Source organism: Rhinopithecus roxellana, chromosome 20 (assembly GCF_007565055.1).
Source record: "Rhinopithecus roxellana isolate Shanxi Qingling chromosome 20, ASM756505v1, whole genome shotgun sequence".
NCBI classification, from domain to species: Eukaryota; Metazoa; Chordata; class Mammalia; order Primates; family Cercopithecidae; genus Rhinopithecus; species Rhinopithecus roxellana.
The window spans coordinates 18,527,472-18,548,533 of record NC_044568.1 but is presented as its reverse complement, the minus strand read 5'-3'; the positions used below and the strand labels follow the sequence as shown (position 1 = coordinate 18,548,533).

The following is a 21,062-nucleotide window of genomic DNA, read 5'->3' as shown; positions in this document are numbered from 1 at the left end:
TGTGCCCTCTGCCCTGGTCGCAGGGCCTGACTGGGTTCCCACCTCCTCCTACCACCGAGGTCTTTCCCAGCAGGCACAGGGGTTCCTCATGGTAGAGCCAGAGTCCACCCATCTGCCCTTGGTGATGGCCTGAGCCTGTGCGTGGCCTCCCCTGCCCTCCTGTTCTCAGGCCCCCCGGGGTCCGTGCAGCCCCAGCGTATGGCATTCTGGCTCTTCCCGGGAGTCTCTTCCCAGAGCCCACGACTCCGCTCACACTCTGCCTGGTGGACTGTGTGGTGGATGCAGGCGTCTCACTTGAGTGTGTGGTGTTATGTCCAGAATGGGTTCTCGGTCCCCAACGGCCATTTCCTTCTGGGGCTTCCTGGGCACTGAAACTCACAGGTGGCGCGAGGTACAGCCAGCACGCGTGGCTCTGTGGGCCCAGGCCACCTGAGAGCCCCTTGCCATGCTGGCCCTGACCTGGCTTAGCTACCCAGCACCCCTCTGATGAGGATGATAGGGTCTGCTGAGCTTGCCCTGAGGGTGAGGCTGGGTCTGTGCGACTGCCCGACATGTCAGGGGACACTATGCAGAACCCAGGAGCGAGCACCCTCGGGCCCCACCCTGCCGAGCTCTGAGCTCTGTTCCAGGGAGCACAAGGGGCTCTGCACCCATGGGGACCTCGGCGGTCTTTCCCTTCTCCTGGAGCCTGACCCCAGCCATCCCTGGGGAGGCCCATCCACAGGAGACAGACGGCAGCTGGGTCATGACATTCAGAAAAACCTGCCCCAGGATCTCTCCTCAGTAAGACCTTCTGGCCTTCTGTACTTTTTGTTGTTTTGGCTGTTGTTTTCTCTTGTTTTAATTGATGATAACAGTAGTCTGACTGCTGTAGAAAATTTGGAAAATACAGGGAAAAAAGCCACTAGAATCTTGACAATCAGAGTAATCCTGGGAATGTTCTGTGCACCTCCCGCCTGGTCTTTTGAGTACCCCCTAGACTTAGACCCAGGCAGGCAGAGGTGCCAGGTGCTCCAGGTACAACCTGAGGCCCAAGGCACAGCTCCTGCTGTAGCGGCCCTGGGGCTGAGCCGGAGGAAGGGGCGGTGCCCTGTCCCGGCTGTGCACCTTGGAGGTGGCCCACAGAATCCCTGCCACCGACAGGCCCCATCTCAGCAGAAACCCCACATGCAGAACCCTCACTGGGGGGCTGGGCTTGTTGAGGCAGGGTGGATGTGGTGCTGAACAGAGTGAGGTCTGTGGACTAGAGAGACTTAGCTCAATTTTTTAATCAAAAAAAATTTTTTTTAAAGACAAGTCTGCTCTGTTGCCCAGGCTGGAGTGCAGTGGCATGATCTCGGCTCACTGAAAGCTCCGCCTCCTGGGTTCAAGCAATTCTCCTGCCTCAGCCTCCTGAGTAGCTGGGATTACAGGCGCCCGTCACCATTTCTGGCTAACCTTTATCTTTTGTGTAGAGATGGGGTTTCACCATGTTGGTCAGGCTGGTCTCGAAGTCCTGACCTTGCGATCTACCCGCCTCAGCCTCCCAAAGTGCTGGGATTCCAGGTGTGAGCCACCACGCTCGGCCTAAATCATTAATTTTGAACTGATTTTTGATGGGCAGAAAAGTTCAAAAGCAGCAGAGACAGGTTTATGCACCTGCTGCACGTGCAGCCTCCTCTGAATGTGCCTAAGCAGCTGTGGAGGTGGCGAGACACTGCCATGTATCCGGGCTGTGGCGGGCCCTCCTGTGCCCTGTCTCCTGGCTGGGAGCTTCTGGGCAGTGTCAGTCAGCAGTGTGGTCAGCGGCCCCAGGGCCTGGCCTGTGATGATGGTTCTTAGGCAGGAGCCCACAGGCGTGAGGCGGGGCCTTTTGCTCCTGGTGTCATAGGTGACGTGACCTGGAAGCCTGGTCAGGCCCGTCCACCGTGAGTCGAGGTCTCTCCCACTGTGGTGAGTGTGTGTCTTGGAAGAGACGTAGAGACCGTGTATACCTGTTTCTCTCAGCACATTGTGCGCATTGCTGTCCACAGCTCTTGTCTGCAGCAGTCACTCCTGTGGCGCTGGGCCTGTCTTCCTTTCCTGTGTTTGCTAACTGGAGCTCTGCTGTCAGGAGGAGCTGCCCCTTCCGCCTGCAGGTGCCCAGCGTCGCCAGCGTTGGTCTCATGCCATGTGTTGCCCCAGCCTTGGCTGTCAGAAGCTCCTCCTGGTCTCCCTCTTGTGCGTCCACGTGCCCATCCGCCCCATGCGCTCCTGTTTCTGACTGGCCCCTCATTTTTCCAGCTGGTCTTGGCCACCCCTCTCTGCCCCACCATTCCCGTGTGGGTCCACCTGTGGGGAGCGGTGGCCCTGGTGCACCCGTGTGGGTCCACCTGTGGGGAGCGGTGGCCCTGGTGCAACTGCTGTGGCCCCTTGAGCACACGGCCGTGTTTTCTGGGTCTGCTTTGGAATCCTGACTCCCTGTGGGCCCGAGGTCTCCCCTGCACCGTGGGGCTCAGCCTGGCTCCCAGCTTTTGTGTGGCCCTTCTATCTCCAAGAGTGTGAGGCCTCGTCCTGATGGTCTCTGCTGTCTTTACTGCCTTGTTCACTTCCGGTGTGCATGTCGTTTCAGAATGGCTGGCCCACCCCTGTGAGAACCCTTCCACTGGTGGGAGTGCAGTGCCTGCGCTTCCGGCCCACAGCCCTGCAGCCCCCGCCACGGCGACCTGGGCCAGCGCGCTTCCCTCCCCCGAGCCACTGCAACACCACAGGCTCGGTTGTCAGCCTTCATATTCCACTGTGCACGTTACACCCTGGTTGAAAAGCTGATCTGGGGTGCATGGGCCCTCCCTGTGAACATAGGAAGCTCAGCCTACCCCCAGCCCACTCCTGCTGTCTCTCTGTGTCTCCTTTGCACAGTTGGGTGCTCATGCCTGTGTTTTAGGCCTTCCTTGGCACACGATGGCCCACAGATACCGTCCTGCGCCTCTCCCTGCACTCCATCTCCTCACCACATGGTGCTGTGCTGGGCCCCGTGGAGGTGTCCGCTCCCCCGTGTCCAGCACATAGGTGGTTTCTAGAAAGCTTCCTGGTGTATCTGTGTTGCTGGGACTGGAGGAGGTCTCCAGGGCAGGCTCCTAGGAGTGGGGAGGCTGAGTCCGGACCCCGGTGAACTCCAGACTGTTCTTCGTGCAGTTCCACGGCCCCAGCCGACCCCCCACTCACCTTTTGCCTGCAGATCGCACCCCCTCCCTCCCTGGCGGAGCCCCTGAAGGAGCTGTTCAGGCAGCAGGAGGCAGTCCGGGGAAAGCTGCGTCTGCAGCACAGCATCGAGCGGGTAAGTGGGCTGGCACAGGCAGGGGGCGCCACAGCCAGGGCTTTCATGACGCAGGCCCCAGGGGCTGTTGTGTTGAGACACTGGGGCCTGGGGCGTGACTGTGTCCCAGCTCACCCCACTCCTCTCCTCCTCCAGGAGAAGCTGATCGTGTCCTGTGAGCAGGAGATTCTGCGGGTTCACTGCCGGGCGGCCAGGACCATCGCCAACCAGGCGGTGCCATTCAGCGCCTGCACAATGCTGCTGGACTCCGAGGTCTACAACATGCCCCTGGAGAGCCAGGTAGGCCCCCTCGGCATGCCAGGCCCACGAGTTCAAGCGCCACCACACCACTCCCACCCCTTTCCCCTCCCCTTTATAGGATATGCACTTTGACCAGGAATTTACCTGGTGCTCAGCGCCTTGCAGGGGCTGCAGAGTCCTTTGCATGCCTCTAGCCTTGGGCGAGCCTGAGAAAGGAGCCGAGAAGGCTGGAGCAGACAGCTCCCCTCACGGGCAAGGCCCTCGGGCCACTGGGCTGGGCCTCAGCAGCTCAGTCCCTCCACAACACTTGTCCATGCAGTTCTTCAGCTGCCCCTACCTACCTCTCACGGGTGTCAGGGCTGGCATTGTTTTCTGTTTAAACTGCTGGGCTCGACCTGCAGCTCTCAGGCACCCTGGAGCTGCCACATCGAGGGCTTTCACAGCACAGGCCCCAGGGGCTCTCGTACGGGGACAGCAGGGACACTGGGTGGCTAAGGGGACCCACACATCCAGGTGTGCCGCTCATCTGGGCCAGGGTGGGCCGGACTCAGGGTCCCAGAACTGCAGTCACTATCCTGCCCATGTGCTGTGAGGCTCCCGCCCGCCCCTGCAGCTCCCCTGCCTTTGACCTGTTCTGTCCCCTGGGACATAGGATGTGGGCAGCCAGGGCCTTGTAGCTCTCCCCAGGGTAGCTCTTCCTGTCTGCCTTTAAGCGGCCCACATGCTGGGCACTCCTGTCTCAGAAATCATCCTCCAGCCACCACTGACCTGTCCATATGGGCCGCGTGGACCCCTGGTTCTCCCATTGCCTGCCCTGCATCGACCCCTGCCTCTTCCTCAGAGCCCACTGTGCTCAGGTCATGGGCTGCCTGGGCCCCAGGCCCCATATCCTGTGCAGTGGGATGTGCCTGGAACACATTCCCGCCTCGATGTCCAGGCCTTGCACCAAGACCCCTCATATGTGGCCCCCCGTGATGCCACCCCGGCCCTGGGCACTCTGAGCTGTGCACTAGGCTTTGCTGTGTAGTGACAGCCAGAGGCTCCAAGGTGTTTAGTTGAAAACATCTCTTAGTGCATTAAAGATCTTCCTTTCCTTTGTATTTTACCACTGTCCCTCATACACACAGTGACAAATTTTCTTTTCTTTTTTTGTGTGTGTGATGCAGTCTCGCTCTGTCGCCAGGCTGGAGTGCAGTGGCACGATCTCGGCTCACTGCAACCTCTGGCTCTCGGGTTTGAGCGATTCTCCTGCCTCAGCCTCCCGAGTGGCTGGGATTATAGGCATGCGCTACCACGCCCGGCTGATTTTTGTGTTTTTAGTAGAGACAGGGTGTTACCATGTCCAGGATGGTCTCGATCTCTTGACCTCATGATCCGCCTGCCTCAGCCTCCCAAAGTGCAGGAGTTAACAGTTGTGAGGCACCTCACGCGGCCGACAAATTTTCTTTAAAGAAAATATGAGTTGGACCAAATGATGCTTCGGGGGCTGGATGCTGATAAGTTTGCATTCTCGCACCCCACTTGAGAGTCTGTGAAGGACAGGCAGTTAGGACAGCTCCGTACAGAGCAAAAACGAGGACCAGCTCGTGCCTCTCACACCTTCCGAGGAAGCTTACTTCCCCCTTTGTTTCTTGAATGGGGTGTCCATCCCCTCAAGCATTTAGCCCTTGAGTTACAAACAATCCAGTTAACACTCTAAGTTATTTTAAAATATACAATGCAATTACTGTTGACCATAGTCACCCTGTTGTGCTGTCAAATACTAGGTCTTTTTTTTTTTTTTGGTACCCATTAACCATCTCTACCTCCCTGCCAGCCCCCACAACCCTTCCCAGCCTCTGGTGACCATCTTTCTATTCTCTGTGTCCATGAGTTCAATTGTTCTGATTTTTAGATCCCACAAGTAAGTGAGAACATGTGAGGTTTGTCTTGTTATGCTTATTTCACTTAACGTGATGACCTCCAGCTCCATCCATGTTGTTGCAAATGACAGGATCTCATTCTTCTTTGTGGCTGAATAGTACTCCATTGTGTGTGTGCCACGTTTTCTTGACCCATTCATCTGTTGACGGACACAAGCCTTAGCTCTGGTAAACAGAGCTGTATTAAATAAGGAAGTGCAGATCCCATGTCGGTATACTGATTCCTTTCCTTTTTTTGATTCTGAGTCTTCCTCTGTCACCCAGGCTAGAGTGCAGTGGCAGTCTCAGCTCACTGCAGCCACCGCCTCCCGGGTTCCAGTGATTCTCCTGCCTCAGCTTCCTGGGGAGCTGGGATTACAGGCATGAGCCACCGTGCCTGGCCCCCAATTCCTTTCTTTTGGGTCTATACCCAGCAGTGGGATTGCTGGATCCTATGGTAGCTCAATTTTTAGTTTTTTGAGGAACCGCCGAACTGTTCTCCATAGTGGCTGTATTAATTTACATTCCCACCAACGGGGTACGAGGGTCCCCTTTTCTCCACATCCTCGCCGGCATTTGTGATTGCCTGTCTTTTGGATAAAAGCCATTTTAACTGGGGTGATACCTCATTGTACTTTTTATTTGCATTTCTCTTATGAGCATTGATGTTGAGCTTTTCAGATGCCTGTTTGCCATTTGTGTGTCTTCTTTTGAGAAATGTCTATTCAGATCTTTTACCCATTTTTTGATGGGATTATTAGATTGTTTTCATATCGAGTTAATTGCCTTATATGTTCTGGTTCTGAGTCCATGTCAGGGTGAGCGGTTTGCAGGCATTTCCCCCCATTCTGTGGGTGTCTCTTCACCTTGGTGACTGTGTTCTTTGCTGTGCAGAAGCTTTTTAACTTGATGTGATCCCATTCGTCCATTTTTACTTTGGTTGCCTGAGTCGGCGGGGGGGGGGGTATTGCTTGAGAAATGTGTGCCCAGGCCAATGTCCTGGAGATTTTCCCAGTGTTTTCTTGTAGTAGTTTCACAGTTTGAGGTCTTGGATTCCAGACTTTAATCCATTTGGGTTTGATGTTTGTATTTGGTGAGAGCTAGGGGTCTCGTTTCACTCCTCTGCGACGCGTAGCCAGTTTTCCCAGCACCGTTTACGGAAGAGACTGTCCTTTCCCTGTGATTGTTATTCTGTTCTTGGCACCTTTGTGGAAAGCGAGCTCCCTGCAGGTGTGTGGGTTTCTGTCGGCACTGTCAGCTTCACCCTGAGCCCATGAAAAAGGGGAGGAGCCTGGACATTTTACCCGTGTCCCATCCTCCCGGACACAGGGATGATGACATGCCTAGAAAGTTCCTCCCAGGATAAACCCCGTCTCTACTAAAAGTATAAAATTAGCCGGGCGTGGTGGCAGGCGCCTGTAATCCCAGCTACTCAGGAGGCTGAAGCAGGAGAATCGCTTGAACACAGGAGGTGGAGGTTGCAGTGAGCTGAGATCGTGCCACTGCACTCCAGCCTGGGCAACGAGCGAAACTCCGTCTCTTAAAGTATCTCCCAGGAGTTGGCACTGGGCTGAGCTCTGACTGTCCCATGGGGGCAGGGCTGGGGACCAGCTCGGGCGGGGCCTGCGGCCACCCAGTGCCCAGGAGACAAAGGCGCAGCCACCTCCACGCGCACTTTAGGGAAGCTGTTTAGAGAGATGGGCAGGGTGGCACCTGCCATGCCTTGAACGTGAGTCAGTGTGTGGGCAGTGGAATGAGGCTGCCCCTTTGGTTTTTCCCCTGAGAAAGGTCGCTGTAGCATCGCTCAGGCTGGCACGCCTTCCCATCGTGGGCTCTGGGTTTCCTGATGAAACCCCGTGTTTGGTCTCCACAGGGTGACGAGAACAAGTCAGTGCGTGACCGTTTCAACGCCCGCCAGTTCATCTCCTGGCTCCAGGACGTGGACGACAAGTACGACCGCATGAAGGTTGGTGTTGCGTGCGCTCCCGCCCAGCTCTGCCTGGGCACTCCAGCTGCCTCTGGGGCCAAGGGAGGCTGCTGCCTAGTTCTGTGATGGGTGGTGACAATTTCAGATTCTCTTAACCTGGCCAATGCTTTCAGGGAGGTGAGGTCCTGTCGCTGCGTGTGGCCGCCTCAGTCCTCCCTTCTGTCCCGGTGTGCAGGCAGCGGCTCCTGTCGCCAGCTGAACAGGACCCTAGGCTTGATGGTCAGAACTCCTGGGACCGCCCCATGAGCCCCCTCTAAGGTCCCAGCATTCACCCTCCACTGCTCTGGAAGTGCTGGCCAGGGCAGCAGGCAGAGGCAGGGTAGGTGCCAGGAAGGGCAGCACACCCTCAGTCCCAGTCGCTAGGGCTGTTCACCCAGACACCCTGGAGGATCCACCAGGAAGCAACAGAAAGTGGAAACTTGCCAAGTGACAGAACTTTAAAGTCAGCGTCACCCTGTGCAGTCGCCAGCCAGGCCCGGGAGCAGGTGGCTCTGACTACCTGCAGTATCAGGCTCAGCACCACCCAGGTCCCTGAACCAAGCACCCATGTGTCATGCTGTAGCTTGTGGGCGCAGATGAGAACCACCAGCCCTACCTGGCGGGGGCCATGGGTATTTGCAGGGCGTGGCTTGTGCTGAGGCAGAAACTCAGGTCTGAGCTGTAACTGAGTGTGCATTTCTGGCCAGCCCCAAGGTGATGGTGCAGGAAGTCACTCACGCCACACCCTCCCCAGGCCACTAGGCCCTTCCTAACCAAAGCTGTGAGAAAAAACTGAAGGCTTCATAAAGACACAGGGAAGACTTTCCTGTAAGAAGATAAATGTTTGACTACATTAAAATGGGACTTTGGGCCGGGTACGGTGGCTCACACCTGTAATCCCAGCACTTTGGGAGGCCAGGGCGGATGGATCACCTGAGGTCAGCCTGGCCAACATGGTGAAACCCCATCTCCACTAAAAATACAAAATTAGCCGGGCGTGGTGGCACATGCCTGTAATCCCAGCTACTTGGAGGCTGAGGCAGGAGAATCGCTTGAACCAGGGAGGCAGAGGTTGCTATGAGCCAAGATCACGTCATTGCACTCCAGCCTGGGCAACAAGAACGAAACTCTGTCTTTAAAAAAAAAAAAATTGGGCCGGGCGCGGTGGCTCAAGCCTGTAATCCCAGCACTTTGGGAGGCCGAGACGGGTGGATCATGAGGTCAGGAGATCGAGACCATCCTGGCTAACACGGTGAAACCCCGTCTCTACTAAAAAATACAAAAAACTAGCCGGGCGAGGTGGCGGCGCCTGTAGTCCCAGCTACGCGGGAGGCTGAGGCAGGAGAATGGCGTAAACCCGGGAGGCGGAGCTTGCAGTGAGCTGAGATCCGGCCACTGCACTCCAGCCCGGGCGACAGAGCGAGACTCCGTCTCAAAAAAAAAAAAAAAAAAAAAAAAAAATTGGGACTTTGTACATACATTAAAAATGCTACATAGGGTTAGCACCATCCGTGCAGATAGAACCCTTACAAACTAATACGCAAAATGGTACACAGAAAAATAATTTATATAAAGAGACATTCCACAAAGGAGATAAAATGACCAACCTTCATGAAAAGATACTCACTGTAATCATTAACATCAGGACCACAGATGAAGCAAGATCTCATTTAAAGGTCATCTGCAGGGTTGGGAGCCGGTATCACTGCAGTATTGGGAGAAGCGTCAATTAGTAGATTTTTATTAAGTAAACTGACTATCAAATTTCAAACTGCTTTTACCACCTCACCTAGCTATTTCACTTTAGTCATTTAAAACTTACTTAGGGATACGGCCAGGCACAGTGGCTCACACCTGTAATCCCAGCACTGTGGGAGGCCAAGGCGGGCAGATTACCTGAGGTCAGGAGTTCGAGACCAGCCTGGCCAACATGGTGAAACCTTCTCTCTACTAAATACTAAAAATACAAAAGTTAGCCAGGCGTGGTGGTGCGTGCCTGTAATTCTGGGAGACTGAGGCGTGAGAATCATTTGAACCCTGGAGATGGAGGTTGCAGTGAGCCAAGATTGTACCACCGCACTCCAGCCTGGGTGACAAAATTTTTTAAAAACCTTAGGGATATGTATAAAAATATTCACTGAAACAATCCAATACACTGGAAACTCAGAGGCCCATCAGTAATTCAGTGACTCACTGGAGTTTGGAACATCCAAAGGGTTACATGATTCCATGTAATGATTTATACTGGTGATGATGTGTGAGCTGCCGAATAAAAGCTGTACGGCCCACTGAGGATTGTGAATCCATCCTGAGCTTCAAAAACAATTTAGCATATATATATATATATATATATTTTGAGAAAAATTTAGAGACAGACATTACCACACTGTGGCTGGCCAACATTGCAAAACCCCATCTCTACAAAAATTAGCCGGGCACGGTAGCACTTGTAGTCCCAGCTACTCGGGAGGTTGAGGAGGGAGGATCCGGAGGTCAAGGCTGCTGTGAGTCACGATTGCACCACTGCTCCCCAGCCTTGAGACTCTAGCTAAAAAAAGATTTTCTACACAGTTGCTGTGACATACCACTACTCCCTGAGCCCTGTTTAAATTTCTCCATTAGTTCCCAAAATATGTCCTATCCCAGTCCAGTCCAGTCATGTGCACTTTTAAATGGCATAGTTTCTACTAGAATACAAGTAAGACTATCACTGGCCATAAATAATTATAAAATGATGAAAGGAAAGCTGTTAGATTATAATAAGCTGCAGTGGCTGCTGGAGGTGAGCCCCAGGCCGACCCAGAGCAGGGCAGGGCCCTCGGGCCGGGATGGGGTTGCCACAGACAGCAGTCTTGGGAACAGACATCCAGCACAGCTGGCGCTGCCGCCCCGTGTGATAACTAGACACCAGGGGCAAGTACAGCTTGTCCTGGGTATGTGCCCCCTGCCAGCAGCACCACAGCGGGCAGAGGGTTCCAGGGGGCCTGGCCCATACCAGGGTAGGTTCACCGCCCTGTCACGCCCTGGGCCCTGCTGGCAGCTGAGGTCGGCAGAGTCTGGGGCTCTCCCTTCACTCCTCCTCCTCCTCCTCCCCCTCCTCCTCCCCTCTCTCCCCGCTGTGTGTCCCACAGACCTGCCTCCTTATGCGGCAGCAGCATGAGGCCGCGGCCCTGAATGCTGTGCAGAGGATGGAGTGGCAGCTGAAGGTGCAGGAGCTGGACCCCGCCGGGCACAAGTCCCTGTGCGTGAACGAGGTGCCCTCTTTCTACGTGCCCATGGTCGACGTCAACGACGACTTTGTGTTGTTGCCGGCGTGACACCGCGGGATGGCCGCAGGACGCAGGCAAGGGCCGCACGGCTGCCCAGGGCTGCTGCTAAGCCCCAGGGGCAGAGGAGGGAGCGCCATGTCCACCCGGGCGGGGAGAGACCCCGAGAGAGACTGCACTTGGCCACAGCGTCTCCATCCCTTCCAGACTGGTCCAGACGTCGGGGAGGTGAAACACGTCTCTTCTCTACCAGCTGCCGCGGCGGGGGCAAAGCCCCCAGAGCCTCACTGGCCCCGGCGGGACGAGGAGATCATGCCGGGCGTGCACACATGGCAGCTTCTGTCTGAAAACGGTGACCTTCGGGCCCTTTTCTCCAGCAACTGCAGAGGCATTTCAGGAGTGGGAGAGCGGAGTGCATTTTTTAAATTTTTTGTTCCATTCTGATCAACTAAAGAAAATTAAGGTGTCCACCTCTCACAAACAGTGACCTCCAGGTCAGAGGGGCGGGAGCCCCAGCCCAGCCATGGTCCTGTGGCCACAGAGCTGTGGCGGCCTCAGACTGGGCATAAGACCTGGTGCCTCTGGAGCCGGGCTGAGGGACACAGAGCCGGGACTCCCAGGCGTATTTTTAATGGAGTCAAATCCGCGTGGTTTGTATCTTCTTTCCTTTAATCTTGGGCATTCTGTTTCTCTTTCTGAGAACATAACTTGAAACACTACAGAGCCAATAATCATATAAAAAGTGTATCGGTAAACGCTGTACAGTTTTATATACATTCACAATGTACTTTTGCTGCCTTCTAGATAATTTATTTTGCAACACATTACTGCACAGTTGTAAATAACTTATGTACTGTAACATCACTTTCAGTTATGTGTAAAGAAATAAATAAATTAATTAAAATGCTGTTTGTATATATAGTGCCTCCCTCTTAGGAGAGGGGCTGTGTGGGACTGAGACAGTGTCGTCCCTCTCAATGACCTTCTTACTCCCAGGACAGATGTGGGTCATGCCTGTAATCCCAGCATTGTGGGAGACTGAGGCGGGGGTCTGAGACCAGCCTGGCCAACATGGCAAAATCCCATCTCTGCTAAAAATACAAAAATTAGCTGGGTGTGGTGGCACGCACCTGTAGTCCCAGCTACTCCAGGGGCTGAGGCAGGAGAACCATTTGAACCCAGGAGGTGGAGGCTGCAGTGAGCCGAGATCATGCCACTGTACTCCATAGGCAGGCTCTGTCTGGGGGAAAAAAAAACTTTTTCCTACCAAATTGTTAGCTTTTAATTTTGAAACAAATTACATGTTCCCCTCCTCCTCTGCCATTACACAGACTGGGAATGCTGGGAAATCAGGTGAAGGCAGCTCCTTCAGCGACAGGACCCCGTTCCTCACCGTTGAACGGAGGTGCTTCTCCTGCACTCGCGTGGACAGGCTCAGGGCGCCTCTATCTTGCTGCAGGGCCGTGCAGGAAAGTAGAAGGGGCCAGCCCTGGGCCATCTGCCCCACAGGGCCTGTGAGACGTTGGAGAGAAACAGGAGCATCACTCCTCACGGACCTGAGCACTGTAGCTGTGGACAGACCCTGTGGTCAGCGGCGGACGCCCCTGAGCTTCCGCTTGTGGCAGGCTGGCTTGTGCCACTGCCCACAGGTCCCTGGCAGCCGCAGCTGGCGAGGGTCCCCACTTCAAGAGCCCTGTCCTGGCTGGAAGGCAGCCCAGGCAAGCGTGGAGATGCGAGGCCTCGCCTCCGAGGGTGCTGCTCTCTGCTGGGTCTTGGCTCAGAGGATGCCTGCCAGGGCCCTCCAGCTAGTGTGGCTCCAGGAGACTGTTGGCCCCCGGCGTGACGGGAGGGTGCGTTGAGGGAGACGCCTCACCCTTTTCCCTCTGAGCTCTGTCTCCCGTGTACCTGGGGGCTGGGAAAGGAGTGGCAGCTGCAGAGACCACCCATGCATCAGAATCAATAGGGGTCCTGGTCACTGGGTCCCCTGCAGAGGAACCTGACCTGGGAGGGTCCCTGAGCCCTGCCAGGCTGAGCCGCTGGCGGGGGCAGTGCCTTCATTCCCTCCAAGGCCCCTGTGAGCTCCCTCACCGGCCGGGCCCCTGCATGGGGTTGGGGGTGGGCGTGGGTCGTGCCCTCTCTCCTGTCTTCCGTCGGGGCACAAAGCTCTTGTGGGTTCCCTCCTGTTCCCTTCAGGGCTCAGCCTGGGTAAAAGCAGGGTGGTCCACCTCGTGTATGGGCTTGGGGTGAGGGTGTGGAGAAGCCAGAAGGTTCCAGTATATTTTTCTGGGTTCGGATTAGCTGTGGTTTGTTGTGGGGGTTTTGGGGGTTTTTGTTTGTTTTTGAGATGGAGTCTTGCTCTGTCCCCCAGGCTGGATGGAGTACCATAGCGCGATCTCGGCTCACTATAGCCTCCACCTCCTGGGTTCATACAGTTCTCCTGCCTCAGCCTGCCTCCCGAGTAGCTGGGATTATAGGCGCTCACCACCACGCCTGGCTAGTTTTTGTATTTTTAGTAGAGGCGGTTTCACCATCTTGGCCAGGTTTTTTGTTTTCTTCGCCCACCCCCACCCCCGACCCACCCACATCACAGAACTTTGGCCACAAACTTCCTTTAAGCTTTAAAAGAAAAACCTGAATCAGTCTGTGCCACACAGAGCACGCCTCAGTTCCAGCCCACAGTGGTGACGACGTCCCGGCCATCATGCTGTGCCTCCCCCATCTCGGGTGCCCACGAGGGGCATCAGGCACGAGCAGCTCCCTTCCGGCTCCCACCCTGGTCTGCTGGAGTATCGACTCGTACCTGCCAGAGATGCCACACGCACGATGCCCATACAGCCTCCTGCCACAGGGGACAAGAGACAGCCTGCCGTCCCTCAGAGAGAAGATTTGTGAATAAACACTGAGAAATATCAGCACACCCAGAGCCTGCATGCCAGCCTGGAGACCCTGCTGCCCGGGGCACCCGTGTGGGCATCAGACCACCCTTGGGAGGCTCTGGCTGGAGCTGGAGGAAGATGGCATAACCCCACCCACTCACCTACATCCGTGGACCCCAGCACTACCCAGGCTCCTGCCTGGGTACCCCGGCTCTGGAGCAGGCTGGCTCTGACTGCCTTGCTGGTGAGAGGGTCCATGCCCTGAAACTCAAGCCTTCCTGATCCCTTCTCTTCCAGAGGCCTCAGGACTGCCATCAGCACCAAAACCAAAGCACAGAGCAAGCGAGTGTCGGACCCCGGGCACTCCAGGGAAGCCGGCGCCCCTCCCCGGCACAGGGTCCCCCTCTCGGGAAGCCGGTGCCCCTCCCCGGCACAGGGTCCCCCTCTCGGGAAGCGTTGCCAAGGGGTAGGACCCCAGGCTTCAACAGGAAAAGGAAAGAAATACGGGTTTTTTTTTCTGCTCCAGAAGAGAAGCTGGTGGCTTTTGTAAAACCTGGAAGGAGGTGAGAAGTTTTCATGGAAAGCCCATGAGCCATCAGCCCCCTGCATAGAGTGTGCCTGCTCTGCCCAGGCGACCGTGCAGCGTCTCCATCCGGGGGTCTCCATTTCCAGGTGGCAGCTGGGCCTGAGCCTGGCAGGAGGGGAAGGATCCCAGCACGTGGAAACGAGCCGCACGCAGCCTCCACCTCCCCCCACACCAGGGAGCTGCTTTGCTCCTTCCTGTTGGGGGACACCAAAGACAGTCCCACAGGAGAGTAGAAAGAACTGGGCCCAGCTTGCCTCTGTTGGAAAGCAGAATGGAATACTGAAGCTAGAGAGAAGGACCCACAGGCAGTGAGAAGGCAGCCATGGTATCAGTGAGAGCTCAGGGACGGGGTGCGAGCTGCACACCAGAGCTGGGGGAGTGAGGTGGTATGAACCCGACAGCCCCATGACTGGGCACAGAACGTCACTCACATCTGAAATTACCTGTGATAGATAAACTGGAAACTCCCAGCTGCTCGGGAGGCTGCCCCAGGAGGGTCACGTGAGTCCAGGAGCTCAAGGCCATAGCACGCCATGAGTGAGCCTGTCAACAGCCACAGCCCTCCTGCCTGGGCAGCTCAGCAAGACCCTGTCTTTAAAACGAAAAATCAGGCTGGCTGTGGTATTTCACACCTACAATCACAACGGGAAGCCAAGGCCGGAGGATGCTTGAGCCCAGGAGTTCACATCCAGCCTGGACAACATAAGACCCCGTCTCAACAACAAAAAACAGGTGGAGTGTGTCTGTGGTCCCAGCTACTCGGGAGGCTGAGGCAGGAGGATCGCCTGAGCCCGGGAGGTTGAGGCTGCAGTGAGCTGTGATAGTGCCCTGCACTCCAGCCTGGGGGACAGAGCAAGACTCTGTCTTAAAAAAAAAAAAAAAAAAGATACCGGCTGGGGGTGGTGGCTCAGGCCTGTAATCCCAGCACTTTGGGAGGCTGAGGCATGTGGATCACCTGAGGTCAGGAGTTCGAGACCAGCCTGGCCAACATGGAGAAACCACATCTCTACTAAAAATACAAAATTAGCCGGGCGTGGTGGCTCATGCCTGTGATCCCAGCTACTCAGGAGACAGAGGCAGGAGAATGGCTTGAGCCTGGGAGGTGGAGGGAGGTTGCGGTGAGCCGAGATCGTGCCATTGGACCCCAGGCTGGGCCAGAAGAGCAAAAAAAAGAAAAGATACCAAATTAAAACAGCAGCAGCCAGAGCCATTTACCCTGCAGTCAAGACCCTCAAAATTAAGAAAAGGGGAAATAAATGATAAATGTCAAACAGCTGTGTAGAAACTGACTATGTCCCAGGTCAGAACCTCTGAGCAGAGGGTGAGTTGATGTGATAGAAAGGACACAGGACTTTCAGGGTAGCAGAGCAAGTCCCTCTGAAAATCCCTCCTCCAGAAAAGCAATGAAAACACTAGGGAAAAAAATTGTCAGCATTAACTTTTTCAGAACTCTGGAAATTATTAGCTAAGGCTTGCAATAATTTAATGAATGTTTATTAAAGAAAAACAGTTGAGGCTTGGCATGGTGGCTCACGCCTGTAATCCCAGCACTTTGGGAGGCCGAGGTGGGTGGATCACAAGGTCAGGAGTTCAAGACCAGCCTGGCCAACATGGTAAAACCTCGCCTCTACTACAAACATTAGCCGGGCGTGGTGGCGTGCACCTGTAATCCCAACTACTTGGGAGGCTGAGGCAGGAGAATTGCTTGAACCCGGGAGGCAGAGGTTGCAGTGACCCAAGATTGCACCAGTACACACCAGCCTGGGCAACAGAGCAAGAATCTGTCTCCAGAAAGAAAAAATAAAAAGAAAAACGGCTGAATCTTGGTGCAGAGAACTTTGTGTCATTTTAACTTGCCATGTTTCATCCTCCTTACTCCGACTCCCTGGTGCTTTGAAAACTAGCAGCCCAGCAGCTAGTGGAGAGGCAGGCTCAGTGTGAGCCCCACAAAAGTCCAACCCCAGAGACAGCTGTTGCCATCTTGATGGGGACAGGAGGCAGAGAAATTCTAGGCAGACAGGGGCAGGTCCCTGGTGAAGCCCCACCCTCAAGCTGAAAAGCCTGAGACCACAGCCCACCGTGAGAACTTCCATCCCTGCTTTCCTGCCCTAATGTTGCCTGTTCCTAAACCAGCTGTGATCCAACCTTGTCCCCCGCCATCCTGTGTCTATAAAGACCCCAGCGTCAGCCGGCAGAGAGGAGAAGCAGCTGGTCGTTGAGAGACAACTGGACAGTGTAACTTCAGAGAAGAATCCAGCCGCAGACACGGATGTGGCCGGACTCCACGGAAGATCACCTTCCCGCCCCGTCCCATTTTCAGCTCCCCTTACTGTTGACAGCCAATTTCATCAGCCGTAAAATCCCCACATTTGCCATCCTTCAGTTCGTTTGCACAACCCCATTTTTCCTGGATGCCAAACAAGAGCTCGGGAGCCACGGGTGGATACAAAAGGTGGTCACCCCGGCCCTCTGCCTCTCACTGGCAGCCTCACGCGAAAAGGCAGAGGGCCCACTGAGCCGCTAACACTTCAGCTGTGGACGGCAGAGCTAAAGGAGCCCCGTAACATGCCCTCTGGGGCTTTGGGGGTGACAGGCACCCCGGCCCTGGACCCTGCTGTGGGGCCTGCACAGAGTTCACTCCTGCCGGCGCCCAAAAGCACGTGCTTCAGTTCCTGCACCCACTCACCTGTGCACTCCCTCCTGTGAGGGGTTGAGAGCAGCAGGCTGAGTAAACCAGGCACCCCTGTCACGAGTCTGGTGAAACAACCTGCTTCGGTCTGACCTCTGGCAGCTCCCTGGAAAAGCTGCATTCATAGGCCTGTGAAACCTGACCTGCCCTGCAGTTCACTCAGTGAGAAAAGCCCCCTTCCCACAGCATTTGTCAGGAACCATCAGTGGCACCGTTTAACCACACAGCTGTCCAAGGCACTACCCACTGGGGCAACCGGCACTGCCCGAAAAGGAAGATGTGAGGAACGAGAACGCTATGAGGACCCGGGCAGCATTGACGTTTTCCTGGGGACACAGAAAGCCCTGTGCACGTGGGGGTCTGTACACATGCCCAGGAAGGGACAGAACATTCTCTGATCTCTCTCTTGGCTGACTGAGGCCTTGTGCAAACAGAAAGCGAAAGTTACAGCAGAACTGTAACCTGCTGGAGTACGGAAAAGCCTCCGGCCAGGGATGACAGATGGACGGAATCAGGCACTGAAGGAAACTGCGCAGTGCAGAGCCTTCACCGGTCACACAGCAAAGGGAAGAGAGAATTAGTTAAGTCACTAAACACACAGAAGCAGCAACCAAACCACAAAGTAACAAAACCTGGAGGATAAGAACAAGTTGTCTCATTATGTTGCTTTAAATGTCTACTTTTCAACAAAAAATGCAGAGAAACAGTATCGCCCATACATGGGGGGGCAAAGCAGTCAATAGATGCCATCCTTGGGGAAGCCCAGATGCTGAACTTACTAAAGACTTTCTTCTTTTTTTTTTTTCTTTTTTTTTTGAGATAGAGTCTCGCTCCGTCGCCCGGGCTGGAGTGCAGTGGCTGGATCTCAGCTCACTGCAAGCTCCGCCTCCCGGGTTTACGCCATTCTCCTGCCTCAGCCTCCCGAGTAGCTGGGACTACAGGCGCCCGCCACCACACCCGGCTAGTTTTTTGTATTTTTTTAGTAGAGACGGGGTTTCACCGTGTTAGCCAGGATGGTCTCGATCTCCTGACCTCGTGATCCGCCCGTCTCGGCCTCCCAAAGTGCTGGGATTACAGACTTGAGCCACCGTGCCCGGCCTTTTTATTTTTTTGAGATGGAGTCTCACTCTGTCACCCAGGCACAGTCTCAGCTCACTACAACCTCTGCCCCCCGGGTTCAAACGATTCTCCTGCCTCAGCCTCCCGAGTAGCTGGGACTACAGGCGCCCGCCACCACACCCGGCTATTTTTTGCATTTTTAGTCGAGGTGGGGTTTCACCATATTGGCCAGGATGGTCTTGAACTCCTGACCTTGTGCCTTGTGATCCGCCCGCCTTGGCCTCCCAAAGTCTGGGATTACAGGAATGATCCACCACACTCAGCTTAAATAAAGACTTAAAGTCAGCTTTTACTAATTATGTTCAAAACACTAAAGGAAATTATGTTTAAAGAACTAAAATGGTAGTATGAAAACTGTCATTGTCTCACCAAATAGAGAACACAATACAGAGATAAATTATTCAAAAAGAATTAAATGGAAATTCTGTAGTTGAAAAGTAAAGTAATTGACTTTGAGTTGGTAGAAGCAAGAATCAGCAAACTTGAAGACAGGTCAATTGAGATAATGAAATTTGACCAGACGCCTTGGCTCATGCCTGTAATCCCAACACTGCACGAGGCTGAGGCGGGCAGATCGCTTGAGCCCAGGGGTTTGAGACCAGCCTGGGCAATAGGGCCAAACCCCATCTCTACAAAAACAATCGGCCAGGTGTGGTGGCGTACACCTGCAGTCCCAGCCATTTGGAAGGCGGGAGGTTTATTTGAGACCAGGAGTTCGAGGCTGCAGTGAGCTGTGACTGCACCACTGCACTCCAGTGTCGGTGACAGAGTGAGACCACCCTGTCTCAATTTAAAAAAAAAAACCGTTATGGGTTTTTAATGTATGAGGATGTAATCTATGTGTACTTTGCAGCACAGAGGAGGAGAAGACAGTGTTGGAGTTCATGGTTTGTATCCTGTTGAAATTCACCCACTATCTGGCCGGCGCGGTGGCTCACACCTGTAATTCCAGCACTTTGGGAGGCTGAGGTGGGCAGGTCACAAGGTCAGGAGTTCCAGACCAGCCTGGCCAACATGGTAAAACCCCATCTCTACTGAAAATACAAAAATTAGCTGGTTGTGGTGGCAGCACCTGTAGTCCCAGCGACTTGGGAGGCTGAGGCAGGAGAATTGCTTGAACCCGGGAGACGGAGGTTGCAGGGAGCCAAGATAGCACCACTGCACTCCAGCCTGGGCAACACAGCAAAACTCCATTTCAAAAAAAAAAAGAAAGAAATTCACCTACTGTCAATTGAAACTAGATTTTAGTTCATTATAATCCCAACAGCAATCCTTTTTTTTTTAACTCAGAAATGTAGTAAAAGAAACAAGGGAATCGAAATGGAATACTAGAAAATACTTAACACAAGAAGGCAGTAAGCAAGAAGAGGCGAGAAGGAAACTCATACAACACAAAACAAAAACAAACAGCAACAAAAGCAGCAAAATGGCAGCAGAGTCCTTAACAGCAATTAACCACAAATGGGTTACACCTTCCAATTAAAAGGCAGAGATTGGCAGAATGGATTATAAAAGGATAACTATTTATCCTTTTATAAATAAAAGGGGATAACTGAACAGTTCAACAACAATGGCTGGAGGCTTCAGACTCAGGACCTTTACTTCCCATAGTGGATCGAACAACAGGAAGAAAATACACCGGGAAACAGAAAACCTGAATAGCACTAACTGCGCCTGAGAGACGCCTCCAGACCACCCCACCTGGTGACGGAAAAACAGACTTTCCTCCCAAGTGCACAGGATTCTTCTCCAAAAAGACTCTTTGTTAGGCCACAGATCACACCTTGGAGACTTAAAACGGATGGCAATAATATAAAGCGTGTTCTCCAACCACAGTGGAATGAAATTGGAAATCAATAACAGGAGAGAATTTGGAAAATTCAAAAACATGAAAATTAAGTACCACACTCCTAAATAACCAGTCAAGAAAGAGATCACGAGGGAGGCGGGTGCGTTGGCTCGCCCTGTGATCCCAGTAGTCTGCGGGGCTGAGGCAGGAGGATCACTCTAGTCCGGGAGTTCAGGACCAGCCTGGGCAACACAGCAAGACCCTGTCTCTACAGAATACAAAAAATAGCCAGGGCGTGGTGGTGACACAAGAGTGCAGCAGGGAAGTGCTGGGTGGAGAAAGGAGGGCCCCTGGCGGAGGCGAGGACAGACAGGCACTCCTGCTCTTCTGCCCAAATGCTGCATTTTCCAAGACCACCCTGGCCCGCCATGCCCCATCCTGGGCCTATAAAAACCCAAAACCCTAGCAGGCCGACACAGGCAGCCAGAGGTGGAGAGGAGCACATCAGTGGAAGAAGACACCAGCGGTTGGTTGGCAGGAGGACGGCGAGGGAGCAGCGGCCACCAGTCGCGGGACCTGGTGGAGTTTGGCCAGGGCAGTTGGAGGAGAGCTGGGCCGCCAAGCAGCCCAACTCCAGGACAGAACCACCTCCCTCTGGCTCCCCCATCTGCCGAGTGCTTCTTCCACTGAATAAAACCTTGCGCCCGTTCTCCAGGCCCGCGTGTGATCAGATTCTTCCAGTACCCCAAGGCAAGAACCCGGGATACAGAAAGCGTGGGTCTTTGCCATGAGGCAGGGGTCTAACTGAGCACAAACCACCTACAGACGGCAAACTAAAAATGCAGCCTGGAACACCCACCCACTGGGGCTTCGGGAGCTGTGAGCATTCGCCCGAGACACCGCCATGGGGTCGGGGCCCCACAGCCTGCCCGTCGGTATCCCCCTGGAGGCTGCGCGGCGGCCACACCCCATCACACCCCCTGCGAGGGGGACAAGGGAACTTTCCCGTTTCAGTGCTGCCTGCCTGTTGTCCCAGCGACTCGGGAGCCTGAGCGAGGAGGAAGTTTGAGGCTGCAGTGAGTCATGACTGCACCACTTCACTCCAGCCTGGGCGATGAGACCCCATCTCAACAACAACAAAAAGAAGGCAAGGAAGGGGAGGGGTGTGAGGGGGGACCCGAGGGGGGACCCGAGACCTCGTGGTATATTCTGACGATGGAATGGGCTTTTGGAGGTGACAGTGGTGACAACACGGATGAGGTGACATACGGAAGAAGGGCCTGCACACGACTTGGTTTTGCACAGAGCGCACCTGTCCCTTCTGCTTCGCTTGGT

At 54.5% G+C, this 21,062-nt stretch overlaps 1 protein-coding gene across 6 annotated transcripts in view; it reads left to right on the top strand.

The window, feature by feature from the left end:
- The window catches only part of ANKRD11 (ankyrin repeat domain 11), a 223,393-nt gene extending 211,810 nt beyond the window's left edge, over positions 1-11,583 (top strand). For 5 of the 6 annotated variants that reach the window (XM_030925283.1, XM_030925282.1, XM_030925279.1 and 2 more), the window contains 4 exons: positions 3,197-3,295; positions 3,431-3,574; positions 7,310-7,402; positions 10,534-11,583. In XM_030925283.1, coding sequence (XP_030781143.1) covers positions 3,197-3,295; positions 3,431-3,574; positions 7,310-7,402; positions 10,534-10,719 — 522 coding nt within the window. In that variant the 3' untranslated portion in view covers positions 10,720-11,583. The remainder of the gene's footprint in view (positions 1-3,196; positions 3,296-3,430; positions 3,575-7,309; positions 7,403-10,533) is intronic. The other variant, XM_030925280.1, reaches the window with a different exon arrangement.
- Positions 11,584-21,062: the final 9,479 nt, after the last annotated feature.